Below are 16,963 nucleotides of genomic sequence, written 5' to 3' on the forward strand. Positions count from 1 at the left end.
GCTATTGCACAGAGGACAAGGTGATATGATCAGAAACAAGGGCTTAGTTTTGAATTAATGTTATGAGCATAAGAGGTTTTTGTTTGTGAGCGGTGAAATAAACTGATTTAGAAAGTCTGAGCAGAAGCCTTATTTTAAAATGGTCATGCAAAGTCAGTGAAACTTAACTGTCTAGAACTGCAGTGTTGTCTTTGGTGGTACAAACAAAAGTAGAGCAACACACTTAACTGACTTACATTTACAGACACATATGGATTGATTACAGACAAAGAGGGTCAGACATACAGCCCAAGGCCACAGTGTTTAGTCTAAACACCCCTTAGCTTTAATCCTGCTTCCTGTGTTAATGTGCTCTTGTGGAGAAACTTTAACACCTTGTATATTGCATATCAAAATATGGAATATTGTAGTCTGTAGTCTCCTCAAAATGTTGTCATACTACCAGATGAGGTTTTTTTGGCACTGTCCTTGTGTAGAGTTATAAACTAAAATGTAAACTCAATGGTACTCTTTTGAATGAGTGCAAGATTAAGGTAAACAAATAATTAGCCTGCTGCATGTCTTGTTTGACTTGCACAAAAAGAATATCTGTGTTTGTGCTGTTTTTATAGTGGCCTACTGTGCTGTGTTTACCGCTTGTTTGTCTGTTGTATCTGCAGAGCAGGCAGGGTTATGACCTGCTGGGCTGTACACAACAGATGGCTGAGAAGATCAAGACCAAGTGGACCAACCCTGAGGTGAGTGCTAACTCCTGTGTACAGAAGCCTAACACTTGTTATACAGCAAAGAACCATTTTTAGAAAACCTCTCCCAAAAAAGGTGCACGCATCTGTTCTTAATTAATGAGCTCATACCGGCACCTATTTAAATGAAGTTTGAATATATTTGTGGTGATAAAAGGTGGTTTTAAATTCCATGCAAGGGGTGACAGGGCACCATTTGTATATTAATTTGGATTTTAGTGAGATTGTGCCATGTGTTTTGAGTTTGAATATGCAGATTATTTTTGAAGCTTACATTTAAGAGACAGCTGAACAATCAGTGTATTTAACATTAAGTGTCCAAGTGTTACAGAACATAGATATAAGAGGTTTGAGTTAGAGATCAAACAACAGTGTAGTTATACAAATAACCAGTTGCTTGAAGGTTTTTTACTTACTTGGGAGTGACTCCACAGTCAAGAAAATGATGGTCGATTTTAAGTCATATCCATGGACGTATTTAGGGCAAGCAGTGTCAGTCATCCTAACAAACTGAAGCTGCAGGCACTGGGCATTTCTATATTTTAAATGCAAATGCATATTTATGCTGGCACAGTTGGGATGTCACTGATATGAAGTCCTTGTATGCATTATTTCTTTGTCATGGCTTCTTTTAAAAGAAAAAAAAAAAGATGAATAGCGATTTTTTTTTTAAAAAATCAACTAGGTTATATCTGTAGCAACAACTTGTTTGATTTTGTAGGTTCTGTAGCTACGATCGAACATTATTTGAAGCCCTAACAAGGAAAAAGACAAAAAGATATTAGTCTGTTACATCTTTTTGTGTGCAGTTATAAATATGATATAGACAGTGTAGTATCAGAAACGGCAGTCTAAAATAGAAGTAGATTATGTCATAAAGGGATTCAGCATTGTGTATATTCATTGTGCTGCTCCATGCACAGACCACAGATATTCCCTATTGTGTTAGGTTTCTGCAGATAGAAGTCAGCTTGAAGCGTGGCTTCATTGTGTGATTACTGAGTCATGACGTTTTTAGACTTCGGTTGATTTCACTTTTTTGACTCAGCACTTCTGTGCCAAGTCAGAGGTTGTATTTTTCAAAGTGACTGTGATCTAGGCATTGTCATGTAAAAAAAATAAAGAGTGCTGAATACTGAATGCCCCGTAGCTGTTGTTAAACCCTTTTTGAACTGGGTAAGCTGACAAAAAAAAAAATCAAGTGTTCAGTCTTCGACTCAGAATATGCATATGGTGTAAAATACAATGTTGCATTGCAATGAATTTTTATTATTTTATAATTCATAATTAAGGCAATAAGGGGGACGAATTATCCAATATAATAATGAAGATCGTATCTTTACAGGACTGTTGTGCTATTTCACTACTTTTGTTTACTTGTTAAATCCACTCAAATTCTATGCAGGGCTGGCTTTGTGTACCAGCATCTTACTGTCGGTAGTGCCGTCTGCAAAGGCACCTGCTGGTGTAAGCATTGGGAGGCGGGATATGTGACATAGATTTGTTTCTTCTTCTCAGATTGTCTCAATCATCATGACACAGCTGTAACCTTACTTTACCATTTTCATCAAATCTTTTCCAGGTTGCCCTCCAAAAACAAACATGGTAACCTTTTTCTTAATGTCAGCCTAAACAAAAGCTATTCAAACTGAATTTTCATGACAAGTCAACCTTGAAAGCAGTTGCTGTATTTCCATTACAGATGCTATAGCGGGGGCATGTTCTGCCACTGAAAATAAAACCTGACCACATATGCCTAGGAGTTGTGCACTGAGAGGTGTGACAAACAAAGGCAGGATTGGGAATGTGCGTCCGTGGTCTCGGCTATTTACCATTTAAAGCTGCAGTACCTGTTCTCTCTCTCAACCACCTCTGCAGTCCTTGTTCTGCTGTATGCTCTGCTTTTATAACTGTGTCAGAACCCATCGGTGAGCCGTGGCACACGAGAGCATTGTTGAATACATGCAGAGATGTGACCCAAGCACAGTGGCGTAGTGTAACCGGTTAATTAGAGTGGCCTGTGAGAGAGAACACGTTTTCTGGCAGCCTACACCCCACCCAAGTTCATGTGTATTATCATAGTAAAATATCAGTGCCACCCCAAGGACTTCCTGAACATTTAGTCTGGGGTTGTTTCACTGTGGATTTGCAGTGTGCTTACTGAAAACCTCTTACCTGCTTGCTCACAGGGCACTGTGTTAGAGACTATTATGTGGTATGTCGGCATGTCCTCTCGGCTCTCTCAAATGTCAGCGTCGCTTATTATGCATGACAGGCAAGTCAGAATGACTACCTGTGCTGAGAAAAGTTGTGTGTGTGTGTGTGTGTGTGCACGTATAAAATAGAGGGTAAAGAAAAAGAGGAGCTGGAGGAGTTTAAATTGCATGGTATTGACATCTTAAAACACTTCAGAGAGAAAGAGGGTCTGAGTGGCTGTCTGTGTGTAGGTGAGAGGTGGATGAAAGATTTAACCCTTGGCTTGCATTTGCTTATTAATTCTAATCTGCTTATGTACTTTGCCACAGGCTTGGGGATTTTAATCTCTGAGCTCATATTGTAATTCTCCACAGGGGACTAGAATATAAGGGGGGAAAACAGTGATAAAGCTGCATACATATTAATAGAGGGCCAGAGGCGTAACATAATTTGAGGAGTAAAGATGGCCGTCTGTCAGTCAGCCAGTCACCTGAAGTTAACTATAGTAAGAGTGCAGGTGAGGCATGTTGGGGTTTCAAACCACAGCAGTACGTAGTCAGCATATTTACCTCGTCTCATGTTTTATTTACTTTTTACTTGTTTCTGCCAACCAGGATGCCGTCTAGGGCACATGCAGTCCACAGAGCCTCTCAGCTACAAAGAGAAGAGTCCATTAGCAGCACAGCAGTATCAGCCCAGTCACAACTGTGTATGTGTGTGCAGTGGCTACATCCATTTTCCCTGCCTCATAAAATCTACAAGAGCAGCAGACACATTAAAGGTGTCTTAGGAAGCTGAGGTTGAGGAATAGACAGGAGAGACATGAAAAGACTTGGCAGACTTGGTAGTGTTAGGTTTATTCACCCCTCTCTACCTTGTCCTATTCTTTCTCTTCCTACCTCCTTTTGCTCTTTAGAGCTGTCACTCCCATTTTATTTTGCCATTTTAATTGAATTTATCATGTATCATTCCCCAGAAAGTTTCTTGGCTGACATTCCTTTAGTCGAAAACAAATAAAAAGGTGTTGGAAATTGAAACTATGCTATTGTAAAACCATTTTATAACTTCCGCCACTTCCCTTTTTTCTTATTGTTTTATATGACTATAGCAGAGCTGTTTTTATTCAAATCAATTATCTGTCCCTTGCTTTGTTGTGTTAGAGGCTAAATTGGAAAATCTAGTTTCTGGGAGAGATAAAGGAGAGCGAGGGAGAGTAGTGTTCACTTGGAACAAGGCCACTGTTGCTAAGGGCAAGGACAGTTCAAATCCATTTAGTCCTAATGTTCTATTAATGCTTTTTAGGCCTTTTTAAAAAAGCATCACACCAAACAGAGCTGTGAATAGGCAGTAGAGTCTGCTGTGATTTGGAACAACAGAGAAACATATCTATCTGAACTCTGTCGCTTAAAATAAATCCCTAAAGCACAAACCTTTTTACCACTCCAAGGGCGACCGTGGCTCAAGAGTTGGGAGTTCGCCTTGTAATCGGAAGGTTGCCGGTTCGAGCCCCGGCTTGGACAGTCTCGGTCGTTGTGTCCTTGGGCAAGACACTTCACCCGTTGCCTACTGGTGGTGGTCAGAGGGCCCGGTAGCGCCAGTGTCCGGCAGCCTCGCCTCTGTCAGTGCGCCCCAGGGTGGCTGTGGCTACAATGTAGCTTGCCATCACCAGTGTGCGTGAATGGGTGGATGACTGGATATGTAAAGCGCTTTGGGGTCCTTAGGGACTAGTAAAGCGCTATATAAATACAGGCCATTTACCATTACAAAAAAAAATGAGATGATTATTTTTCATCCGTTAAAAACAGGGAAAGTTTGAACCTTTGTATCAGTCGGTTAATTTTAGATGTTTTGATCATTGTGCTGATAGACCGTAGCAGTCTTTTGAAACATTTGGAGTTAACTACACATTAAAACGGCATTTTATTTTTATTTTTTTTATGACGAATTTACTGAAGTTTCATTGTGGTTTAAAATGTTAAGATTAAAAACTCCTTTGTTATTAACACAGCTGCTGCTTTTATAATTCAGTCACTAATGGTGTAAAACATGGACGTAGCTTATGGGTCACAAAAATCAGCTAATGCGAAAGTGTTTTCAACTTACATTCTATTTATAGGCCACCAGATGGTGATAGCTGTAGTTCCAAAAAGACTTCGGATCTTTGGAAGTCTATGGAAAAACAGCTTTTTTTTCTCTCCCTCTAACTTTGTAAATCTTGGTAATTTTGTTTCAGAATTGAGGGTTATTCATGTAGGTTGCAATTTTACAATCAGTCCCTCTCCTTTTTTCATGTATTTATTTGTTTGTTTGATTTGGATTTTTTTCTAATATCGAGGGTTCAAAATGGCACTTAAGAAACAAATGAATGCTCACGCTGTATCTTTACTCCAACTAGTTCCCAGTAAGCAGTGGACTGTTGTCCCTCCTGAGGCCTCATTTTGTGGCTTTAGTTTGCAGCATTGGAAATGAAGATTAGCACGCATGAGTGCTTCTTCCTTCTTACTTTCCAATCGGGACAAATTCTCAGAGAAGCTTCATTGCTGAGTGAAAGGTCCAATGGCAGAGAGCTCTTGCTTCTCAACAAACAAAGAACTGATCCAGGATCACAGCCTCCATCTGCCTCAAAGGCCATGGGGCCTCACAGAGAACCAACAGAGATGGTTGAGAGAGAGGACGCCTAATTCCGTGTATTCATACCATAGCGTTGGCTATGGGAAGGTTTGTTCTTTATGGTTCCTCACTGTGGCAAAAAAGACTGTGTACAGTCCTTTTGTGTACAGGAATTTTCTCAGATTATTAGAATGTTTAAAATCGAAATTCTACAGTGAAAAACCTTCATCTGTCCATGTTTTTGCTCACATAGTTGTGAACCCCTGCCTATTTAGTCCTGAGGCACTCACTGTCTCAACTTTACTCTGTTGCATCTTTCCTGACATATTAAATATTTTGCCTTGTTAGAATTAACTTCAGTGTTTTTTTGTTTTTTTTTAAATAAAAAGTAATACAGCTTCTCAGTTTCAGCATTGGTGTGTTTCCTTGGTACTATTTTCTATAAACTTTAAATTATTTGAAAACTATTGCATTTTCTTTTTATTTACATTCCACAGAGCACACAGTTGTTTTGGAATTTTAGAATAAATGAACTCGGAGAGAGTCATGTAGTCAATGCTGGTCCTTTCTCTCCAGTAGTCTACAATGGGGGGCTTTGATACAAGTAGGTCTTGACAATGAATGAAACTTTGTTACTAGTCTAACCCAGTTGTAGTTTTTTGTTCTTTATCTGAGAGAAATACATTCATGGCATTGATTTTGGTGAAGATAAGAGAATGAGCAATGTGCATGTTTTTCTCTCCTCACACAAAGAAAGTAAATTAAAAGTGTTACTTCTTGCGCTTGGTTTAATGGGCAATTTGGAGAATCTGATTGCTTGTGCAGAAATGGCAAATACACGATAAAACTTTGGGCCCCAGGGGCCATGGCTCTGCCAACCTTAGTAAAGACTGATGATTCTTTGCTTCACTGGAGAGAGGGAGACTGAGGGGAAACAAGATTAAATAGATGGAAAGGAAGAGAGTGAAGTTCTGCTCAAGGGAAAACGGGAGACAGAGCAGCTGATGTTCATAGATTGAAGCAATTATATTCAGGAGCAGAGATCATGACAAGGGATTTTGGGTTATTTTACCTCATGACAGTATCTTCATTGGAGGTGGAGTTTTGTCTAGACAGAAGAACTGCAGGAACGAGTTTGTTTATTGAGGTGTTTTAACGTAATGAGTCATAGCTAAAGAGAGGCTCGTTGGGGAATGGGCAAAGGAATTAAAAAGGTATCTCAGTGAGCAGTTCTGCTGCCTTGAAAGCCAAACAGATGGCTTGCTGTGGTAGAAGGAGCCTCTGAGATCTCTATCTGCAGATGGGATGCATGGAGTTTGCCTTTGGGGAATCTAATATATGCTATCAATTAGTTAATGCATGACAGAGACCTGTAGGCTTGCTGGAATAATGTTCACATTTAAATGTATAAAGTCCCTATCTGACCCTCACATGCATTGCTTTTAATTGCTTTTCCCCCCGCATTCAGATTTTGAGTAGCTCATTGTGGTTTATTCTGGTTAATTTGTGGCGGCTGTATATCTCTGTTTTGTGGTGAGTTAAATTTGCCCTGTTTATTCGTTCTTTCTCATTGTTTCCTTCTTTGTCTCTTTGAACTCTTTCTACATATCTTAGATGTCTACTGAGGAACTTGAGGAGTATGTGAACAGTCAGTTCGAGGAGCTCCGCAAATTGGTGCTACTGGAAGAGAAGAGGACCCTTCACCTGGTAGACCTTAAAGAAGCATTCCTCACAGCATCTGCTGCTGAGAAAATCGCAGAGATCACTGTTGAGACTGAAAAGCTTCAGGAAGAAATGGCCAACATAACACACCAGCTATGCCTGCTGGAGCAGGCTGAGGCGCAGGCAATAGCTCCTGTAGTGGCAGTAGAGGCCCTTTTAGCAGGGCCTGGAGCAGCTCACAGAGTGCTGGTAAGAGTAGCATTCATAACATTTTCTTTTTATGAGGGATGTTTACCTTCTTAAACCTTTTAAATGCAGTGGGGAATATAATTGTTTCCTCTAAGTTGGTGCCTTTTAAACAAAATCTGATTTTTGTTAATTAATTCATTTAATTATTTTTATAGCTATTTTCTTTATGTTCTTAGACTTTTACGCTACCTATTTGTTTGACCAGTTAAGCAGGAACTATAGTGTTGCAGAGACTATATAAAAGCAGTCATTCCTGTTTTACTATAATGAAATCTGCCTGTGGGACACATCCCATCTTGATGCATTGTAATCCAAAGTCACCAGACGAGTCCACACAGTCTCAGACACTAACATCTACCTAGAGCGTTAAACTTACCGTCAAAATGTATGTCGTGAATTGAAGCATGCCAGCAGGCTCGCAGCCACAGAAACTATACCGTACCCAGTACACTGGAGCCTTTCCACTTGCATATTTAAACAAGCTTGTTTACTAACTAGACCTAAAAATGTCATTAACATACCAGTCTTAGAACATTAACCAAGTGCTCAAGAAATTTAATGAAAAGACAGTGTCTTACTTACATGTTTGATTGAACTTGGCACCCTAATTAGCAACATCACAGCACAAGGTCTGTTGAGAAGATTTTGAAAGAATGATTAACTCGTGTAACATGAGAACATGCTTGTAAAAGCAGTGCTATTGCTCTTATCTAAAAAAGGTTATAGGTAGTTTTAAGGTAGGATGAATAGAGAACAAGAACCGCAACACAGAACAGTTATCAGCGTTACATAAAGCTGTGTTTATTTGCTTGTGGTTAGGCCTGAAAATGGTCTTGCGCATGAGGTCTTTGTTTAAAGATGAATGCTGTCAGCCATGGGTGCTTGATTCCAGGTCGTCCACTTGAAAGGATTTTCTTCCAAGTACTTAAGAAACCTTCTGCAAACAGCAACATTTATAAGGAGAACAGGTGCCATCATACACAGCTTTGTTCCAAGTGAAAAGAGACACTGGATCTACAGTATTTATTCATTATACATTATACTTATATATATTGAAATTATGTTTTCAGAATGTTCTCTCCTCTGTTAATGTGATGCATGTAGATAGATGCAGATAAAGCCTAAGCTTTTGGCTGCAATGTAATACTTTTGCTATAGTATTGGCAGTTATAAACACATTTAGTCTTTTTACATCTTGGCCCCTTGGTGAAAGTTTACACCTTGTGCCAAAGAACTGCACACACCTGCACATGTGTGCAACTACACTATATATTATAGAGGTTTGCATGTATGTGAACTCTTGCACAGTAAAGGGTTGCAACCCATCTCCTCACATGTGCATCAAACTCTGTGGCGCTTCACTGCGTGTCTCATTTGAAAATTGAAGAGAAGGCTTTTACTGCTCATGGCCCCAAATTAAAATATCGCATTGGTCCATTTGTCACTCTCTATATTGCAGTCACTGCAGTTAAGAGAGGAGGCTTGAGTGTTCTCTGGAGGTTCTGTGCACAACTAAGTAGGTTGTAGTAATAGCGGTAGCTGATGTGTAGATTGCTTTATGGCCCTAAATGAATGTCGATGGGTAAGCTGTTTGTTGTCATGTGTTAGTTATTAATGGAGTAACTAAAAAGCAGCATTATTCGTTCACTGGAGATTCGTGTCAGTACAGAAAGAGAAGTTAAGTAGCTGCTCACTTATTACGTATCTTGCTATGTACTCAAGCGAATATACACTGACGCTATCACTCACTTGTTTATCTACAACATTTTGGTGTTCCCACAGCGCTTGTAACTGTTGCATGTTTCATGTAGTCCTCCTGCAGTGTGTTGGGTAACAACCTTTCATGTTGTCATGGATGAAACTAACATTTATGATGACTCCACCAATTATTGATAGCACTGGATGTTTAGGCAAATTTGGGATCAGTCTTTTTAAAGTTTTATCTAGGCTGGATGGGAGCCTTAGTACACAACCATTGTGTATCATGATGGCTGATGATAAATGGTATGTTGGTTGCTGGTCAGAATCTGGTTGGGTCACACTATGAATTTCATAGAATTTACCGAAAACCACACTTGTGTTTACTTGGTGCCTTAGGTAGTTTGTTAGATGTTGTGCTTTGGATCCATTATTTTCTTCCTTTTTTGGGACTAGTTTCCACACCATGATGCTGCAACCACAGTTTTCAATTGTGTGGATTATACTAATGAAGTGAGGCTCAGTGCCTGGTTTCATGTGGTTGGGAAATGTGGCCAAATGGTTCATTTCAGATGCTTTATAGCACTCCATCCCTCTATAAAAATCTTATTGGTGAAGGGCCGTGCTACTGATTGTGCTTCTGTAAGGATTTCCCGTGATGAATTAACAATATATTTCCATAGCCTTCCTTTGGTTTGACATTGTGGAGAATTACATCCAGACTTATATGGAAGAAAATGTGTTGAATCCATTTTAACAAGATTTGGAAAATTAGAAAGGGGTCTGAAAAGTTTTCACATGCTGTATGCGGTCCCTGTTTGCTTTTTTGGATTACTGTTTATTTCTCTTCTTGTAAAGCTCAATCTAATCCTGCTAGCCCGGGAGCTACAGTTCACCCTCCAGCCCTTTTGGAATTGGTGCTCTGAGTTAAACTTTTTACAAGAAAAGAAGGATTTACTTTTTCAGACAATTGCTGCTTTGTATGCATATCAAGGCCAAATACTGTGGCCATGTAACTGCAAGTCTGTGAGATATATAAGCTAGGATGTAAAATATATCTTGCACTTATCCTTTTAACATTCTTTGGATGAAAATTAAACAATTGGAAGGAGTTAGACAAAAATATTAAAAGTTACAGTCTGTTTGTTATCACATTGCTCAATTTCCATCTTTTCATTAAAAAGTGGCTGTAGGTACTTATTTATATCATCATTAAATTTGTGTTTACTTAAACAATTACTGATGATAGAGTAATTAAAAAAACACACATGCCCCTGGGCAGGAGTCTTACAGCTAAAAGGGCGATATGTGTCAGCTAAAATATCCATACAGATACACAGAGAGCACAGCAAACACTGTAACTGAACATGCACACTAAAACGACAGGACTGTAGAAGATGGTACACAACAGGTGCATGACTGTAGACTAAACACGGTTAATACTGTGTAGACAGAGTTTATGTGAAATGCTTAGCGTATAAGTACTGAATTGGATTTCGAAGTTCTCAGAAATATATCTTCGAAAAACAGACACAGAGCCTCACTAAGCTATAAAGAAGATGCAGCATGAACAGAAAGCTAAGAAGCCTCATTATTCAGGCAATCTGAGTCAGAACAAGTGACCTAACCCTCACTTAGTTCTGACCCAAGTCTGCTTTGTTCGGTTTTTATATTTTATACATGTTAGCAGGATTTTGGTTTAAACCATTTGAAAATGATAAGAAATAATATTTTAACAATAAGTTTTCTTTTTTTCACTTCATTTTTTCTATATCTATTATATATGACTGTACAAATGGGGTGTCAAATGAAATATATTTTTTTTTGCTTCAGATCATTTTTTACACTTTTCAGTTGATGCTTAAAGCTTCAAATACAATTAAGTTGTTATTTGAAAAACAGGTCATTCTTTTAGGATATTTTCGTTTTAAATTCTCTGACTGTGGTTTCTTTCCAGCTTTGAGAGACCAGTTTTTATGTGTGCACATAATAACTAAGTTGCCCCAGGCCATGTGAATAATGTAGGAAATGTTGAATCTGGGCTCATTCAGACCTTGAGGGATATTTTTGTTTCTATTGAAAAGGTAACCATAGTCCTATAGCTGAGATCTTCTTTCAAACTGCACATTTCTTTTAATTTTGTTCCATTAAAAACTCTTAATTGGACAAAATAAAAATGATGAACACAGCAGTGTAACACAAGCCTTGTTTGTACTCATAAACTGATCTAGTCAAAACAAAGAAATGCATTATGTGTTATTAATAGACAGTTGGCCTGCAATGAAAAAAAGACTTGCATGATAAGGTGAAATGTGAAACGGACATGAATATGATATATTTTACCTTTAACAGCCAGTATGCATAACCCTATTAGGCCTTTTTAAATAAAACTTCCATTTCATAAAAAAATGAAATGGAAGTTTCTATTAAAATGCGATTTACCTCATTAAAAAGCCATATTTGCTTTAACGGCACAGACAAAACAAGATTACCAGTGATTCATAAGCATCTGCCATCTACAAAGGCAATTTATCATTTTGTATATCACCGCAGTAGATTTTAAATCAGACAACCAAGATTCGATTAAATTGCAACATTTCAACTTTAATTTCAAGGATTGATACAAAAAACAAGTTTTGTATTAGCTGTTTAGGAATTACAGCCATTTTTATACACAGTCCCTTATTTTCAGAGGCTAGAAATTAATTGACTTGCAGTCAGTTCCAGGCTTGTTCCCTCAGTATTGCATGACAAATTAAGGGGATAAAAGATCTAGAGTTGATTCCAAGTTCTGAAGTTGCAGCTGTTTACTGGAGCTTTCCATATGAGGTCCGAAGAGATGTTGATCATTAGGCTGAAAAATCTAAATAAACCTATCAGAGAGAAAGCAAAACCTTTAGGAGTGGCCAAGTCAGCGATCTGGTGCGTTATTAAACAAAAGGAATATTGGCCAGTTAAGCAACACCAAAATGCATGAAACATCACAGAGGACAACAAAAATGGTTTTGGTGGGGGGGGGGGTTATAAAACATCTAGCCAAGTCAAGAACATTTCAAGGAGGTAGGAGTGTCATTGTTTAAGTCTATACCTTCATCAATGTATAAACAGGAGTGTTCAATATAAGCACATGTATAAACATGTTAAATTCTGACTGTAAAGATTTCATGTCTACAGTCCAGCAGTAATTTAAATGTGACAGATTTGCTTCAGGAAATAATGAATTTGCATCTTCTAGGATTGGATGAGATTTCATTTACTTTGTTGTTATTCACATAAAAAAGGGATTTTTCTTGCAATGATGATATGAGTGTTCCACGCCGGCAGTGTGACATTGAGAAATCTTTTAAGCTCCAATCAAAATTAAATAGAACGGCCTGCACATGACTAATGTTTGCAGCTTTGTTCCAGTTTGTTCCTTTAAAAGCAAGTGCAAAATGAAACTAAAAATTAATGGGTCAGATTTTAAGCCACACCATCTGTGGACTGCACTGATTTAAATTGAGTTATTTTTTTGTTACTCAAAATGCATGCAAAAAGATGTCAAATGTTTTGTTTTTAAATATGTTTTTCTTTCTCCCAGTCTCACTCTTTTCTTTCTCCCCCTTTCCCTCCATTTATTATTTTCAGCACAACATTGAGGCCAGGCCAAGGTAAGACTGCCCGTATGATTCATGTTCAGCTTTTTATAGCAGAATAGTTTAACTGTGACTGAAGACCCCTCTGTACCTCCTCCTTCTCCAACATCATCCACTATGACTCTAACTAGCATTCATCTCACATACAGTCACACACCTTACAACTTTTTTTTTCTTTTTTTTTTTACCTTCCCTCTAACAACCTGTCATTTCCTCCCTCAAACATCACCCAAACTCATACACATCAAGCCATTCCATGCCTCCAAACCTATTCAGTCACATGCAAGTCACATCTGTGCCCCAGCAAGGCAATTAGTAGTCCTCTTCTGAGTGTCCCCCTGGAATCAGAAGAGGTGACAGTCTGCCTGGTCCAATAAAAGTGCTCAGAACAGCTGCTGGCAAGATGCGTGTGTGCATGTGTGTGTGCATATGTGCATGCATTCCCTCATCTGAGCCATTTCAAAAAGCCCAGAAGTGTCTTTAAAAAAACAAACAAACACACAATCTTTAACATGGTTCCTAACTAATGTCTGGATCCATAGTTAATCCTTGAATACAATATTATCAGTGATAATTTTAGGGCGTATCGGCTTGCATGCATTTCTGACAGGATTGCTGCATCATCAGCAGGATCAAGTCTCACTATCTTATACATCATTGTATTTACATCTCTAATGTCTCAAAGCGGGTAAGGTGTGCCTACAGACGTGTAGAAGGGAGATTTCTTTCTCAGCTACTATGTGTCAATTTGCGTGGTGGTTTGTCTATACTTTCTCTTTCACCATTCTGTCTGTGTGTGTCAGACAATCTGAAATGGATAGTCTCACACTTATTGATCTGTTGACATGAAAACCTCTCCACCTTCTTCCACCAGAACAGGAGCACTCCTAACACCATCTGTTGTCTCTGCCTTCCTGCTTAGCTGTCTCTGTGGGCTTTCATCTCAAAAGCACTCCTCCCCTCTACAGACACAGACAGATACACAAATACACACAATACACAGATTCAGACAGTTACAGCAAATGCCAGTTGATCTGTCTTTAAAGAAAAATCATTTCTGTATTTATTTAACATAAAGGCTGAATATAAATATAGAAATAGTCATGTGTCGTATAATACACTTTTGATGGACAATATCCTTGTTTCCAGCAAATAGAACTTTAATTTTTAATTAAACTTTGTACCGCTGACATTTGTGCTTCCTGATTGTGGGAAATGTACTTTATTTTCTCCCTGGAGTGTAATGTTCTTTTTAATAAGAAATGAACACATTGGCCAGGGCTGGTGCATGGTGCCAACATGCAGTGTGTTATTGATTGGTCAGCCGCTATTATGACCCTGAAGTTCTAGACCAGATGGCGGCAAGCTTGGACTCGAGGGTGAAATGAAGCTAATAGTTTGCCTTTGGTCAAGGTTAACCTCTACATCTCTGTGCGCGCGCACACACACACACACACACACACACACCCTGATATAATTACTCCGACATATTACACTAAAACGCAGTGTGTGCAGAATTTATCATGGCTGGTGAAAAATGGCACCAAGTTGGAGAGAAATGAAAGGAAAAAAACAGAAAGGTGTGTTTGAAAGAGCTTGATGTAGGACTGTGTTTGTTTGTTTTGGGGTGTTTTGGGGTGTTTTTTTTGGGGGGGGGGGGGGGGGGCTTACTCATCTTACAACTTGAAGGTGAAGCAAACAAAAAGGTAAGCAGGAAAAAGAGATGAAGTGGAATAGGTGTAGGGAGGAAATAAAGAGAAAGAGAAAATAGATTTTAGAGGATCAAGCATGGAAAGGATGTTTAGGGTTATGTGCAATGGGATCCAGACAGCAAATTGATTATGGAGCAGAAACACTAATCCGCTGTCTGAGCCCCATATCGCTGCCGTAGACAGAGCATTCCCGTAGGACCACAATCCTGCACCCACACACATCTTTCCTGGTCTTGCTCATCAATACAAACCCCTGCCTCTCCCCAAGCCGCTTAACATAGGTACTCCATGCCTGCCAAGATTTGTCCTCCTCTGAATATAAATCTTGCTTCGCTCCCTCCTCCTTCTCCCAACCATTTCTCTGCTGGCTCTAATATGATGCATTGCAAATTTCACTCTTATTCCTTAGCTTTAGTCTGAGCGCCTCCATTCCAGCCCTTGTTCCTGACTTTTAAGTTTTTACATATGTTTGTATATGTGTTTGTCTGGTGTGGATTTAAAGGATACAAAGCTTTTTGAGTGTAATATTTGTATGAATTCAGATTTGCGAATGGGAACATTATTTGTTGTCATTTATCTAATTTATCTCTTAGAGTCTCTTCATGAATAATTTTGGTGGTTTTATATGCTGCATGTGCTCATAGATAAATGCTTAAAGGTGGAAATATCTCATGCTTGCAGCCTTTGACATTTAATGTATCTGTTTTATAAATTTAATTTTACAAGTATTTATTAAATTAAAGCTAATAGGCATTTACCTCCCTTTCATAGCTTATCTATGTACAAACTGGAAGAAAAAGTTTGCAAACCCTGGACAATTAGCAGAATTTCTGCATTGATTACTTCTGCAAAGAACCGTATCTTTTCAGCAGTCGTTTGTCTTGCCTGTTGCAGATTTTCATGAAAAGTGGGAGAGCATAGGGAAAGTGAAAGTATATTCACTTGTGCTGTCTGCATTTCCACCATTATTGAAACACAAAATGGTTGAAGCAGAATGAATGCACAAAATTACAGTGTTTTCGATTTTGTAGAGATTACTGTAGGTGCTTTTTGTCGTTACCCTTGCCTACCCCATTTCTTTCATGAGAGCTGCAGCTGTTCAGTATTTCCATCATTTGTTGATTTTGTTTCTCTGTGGATTGATAAAAATCCATGTCTTACAGGGTGTTTTGTGGTGGGTTTTTTTTCTGTAATGCTTCGTCTATATTACTGCAATTGATGTTCAAAACAACTAGTCATTTTTAGAGAGTAGTCTTTACCAGTAGCCAGTTTTTCTATTACTTCATTTGTAGGTAGTGCATCTCTACAGTCCACTCTCTCCCAGCTCAGCAAGTAGCTGTTGAAGAAGCTATTAGCACTGAACTTTTTCCAGCTTGCACTGGACTGAGTCCAATAAAGACATGAAAAGTATAGTGGTGTGTTATTAGTTTAGTCAGTTTCTTAGTGTTCAGTTTTGAGTTCCATTTATGATTAATCAGTGAAGATTCCAAAGAGTTCAGAAACTTTCTTGCAACTATGTCTACTTGCCAGTGATCATAGACGTGTGTTGCATGCTGTCTGAACACACAAACACGCATCCACAGTCAAGGAAAAGATGGGGAGAAATGGATTTACTAGTAGATTTTCGGTTCCTGAAAGGCACTTTTAAGTTGTCTCCTGAGGTATTGCTTAAGAGAGAAATGGAAGAAAATAAAATAAGACATTGACAGAAAAAGATTTTACACTAAGGAATTCTACGCATTTGCATTTGCCTTTCTGTTAGACTTTTTGGAGGCCTATTTTTAGCAAACGCGTAAACAGATTTAACTGCCTTTTGGCTTGTAGGACTGAATGTGTTTTTGAGTGAGTGGGTTTTTGGAGCTCCGCTTGCCAAAAAGAAGTTAGTGGGGCACCGTTCATGGGATTATTTCATTCTGCTCTGTCACATTATCAAGCCTCTAAGCAAGGGCAGAAGTCAGCCTTAATATGACTGTCGCCTGCACATACTTGTGATAGATTTGGCTGATGGATGTTTGCCCTGTTTGGCTTTAGTTTTAACTTAGTTGTGTCAGAGATGTGAATATCTAATGAACACACCTCTATACATAACTTGCTAAAATAGGTTCGGGATAGTAACTGGTCCCAACACTAGGCCTAATGCCTATATTTACTCTGTCAGGTGTGTTTTTGCTACATTTCTTTAATAAAAAACTTACCCAAGCATTTCTGTAAAATTCTGCTTCACACTTTCTAGTGTGACAGTTGTAACTCTAAGTATTTTTGAAAGCTGGCCCATCTTTAAGTTAGGTCCTTTCAGAGAAGGCAGGTTTCTGTTTTCTTCTTTTCTTTCTTTTCACAGTGAGCTGTACCTCTGATTTAGCCTGTCATCCTGGCCATATACTACAGTACAAATACAGAATATGAGATGGCTTTAAGAGAGGTATTTTGGGAAAAATCATGCATCAGTGTTGACTTACAA

General features: G+C 38.6%; 1 protein-coding gene across 4 annotated transcripts in view; it reads left to right on the forward strand.

Moving 5' to 3' along the window:
• The window catches only part of trim44 (tripartite motif containing 44), a 42,978-nt gene that overhangs the window by 2,259 nt on the left and 23,756 nt on the right, over positions 1-16,963 (forward strand). For 3 of the 4 annotated variants that reach the window (XM_026176414.2, XM_026176413.2, XM_080304865.1), the window contains exons 3-5: positions 660-737; positions 7,164-7,460; positions 12,786-12,808. In XM_026176414.2, coding sequence (XP_026032199.1) covers positions 660-737; positions 7,164-7,460; positions 12,786-12,808 — 398 coding nt within the window. The remainder of the gene's footprint in view (positions 1-659; positions 738-7,163; positions 7,461-12,785; positions 12,809-16,963) is intronic. The other variant, XM_080304866.1, reaches the window with a different exon arrangement.

This window comes from Astatotilapia calliptera, chromosome 7, assembly GCF_964374335.1.
Source record: "Astatotilapia calliptera chromosome 7, fAstCal68.1, whole genome shotgun sequence".
In the NCBI taxonomy this organism is placed as follows: domain Eukaryota; kingdom Metazoa; phylum Chordata; class Actinopteri; order Cichliformes; family Cichlidae; genus Astatotilapia; species Astatotilapia calliptera.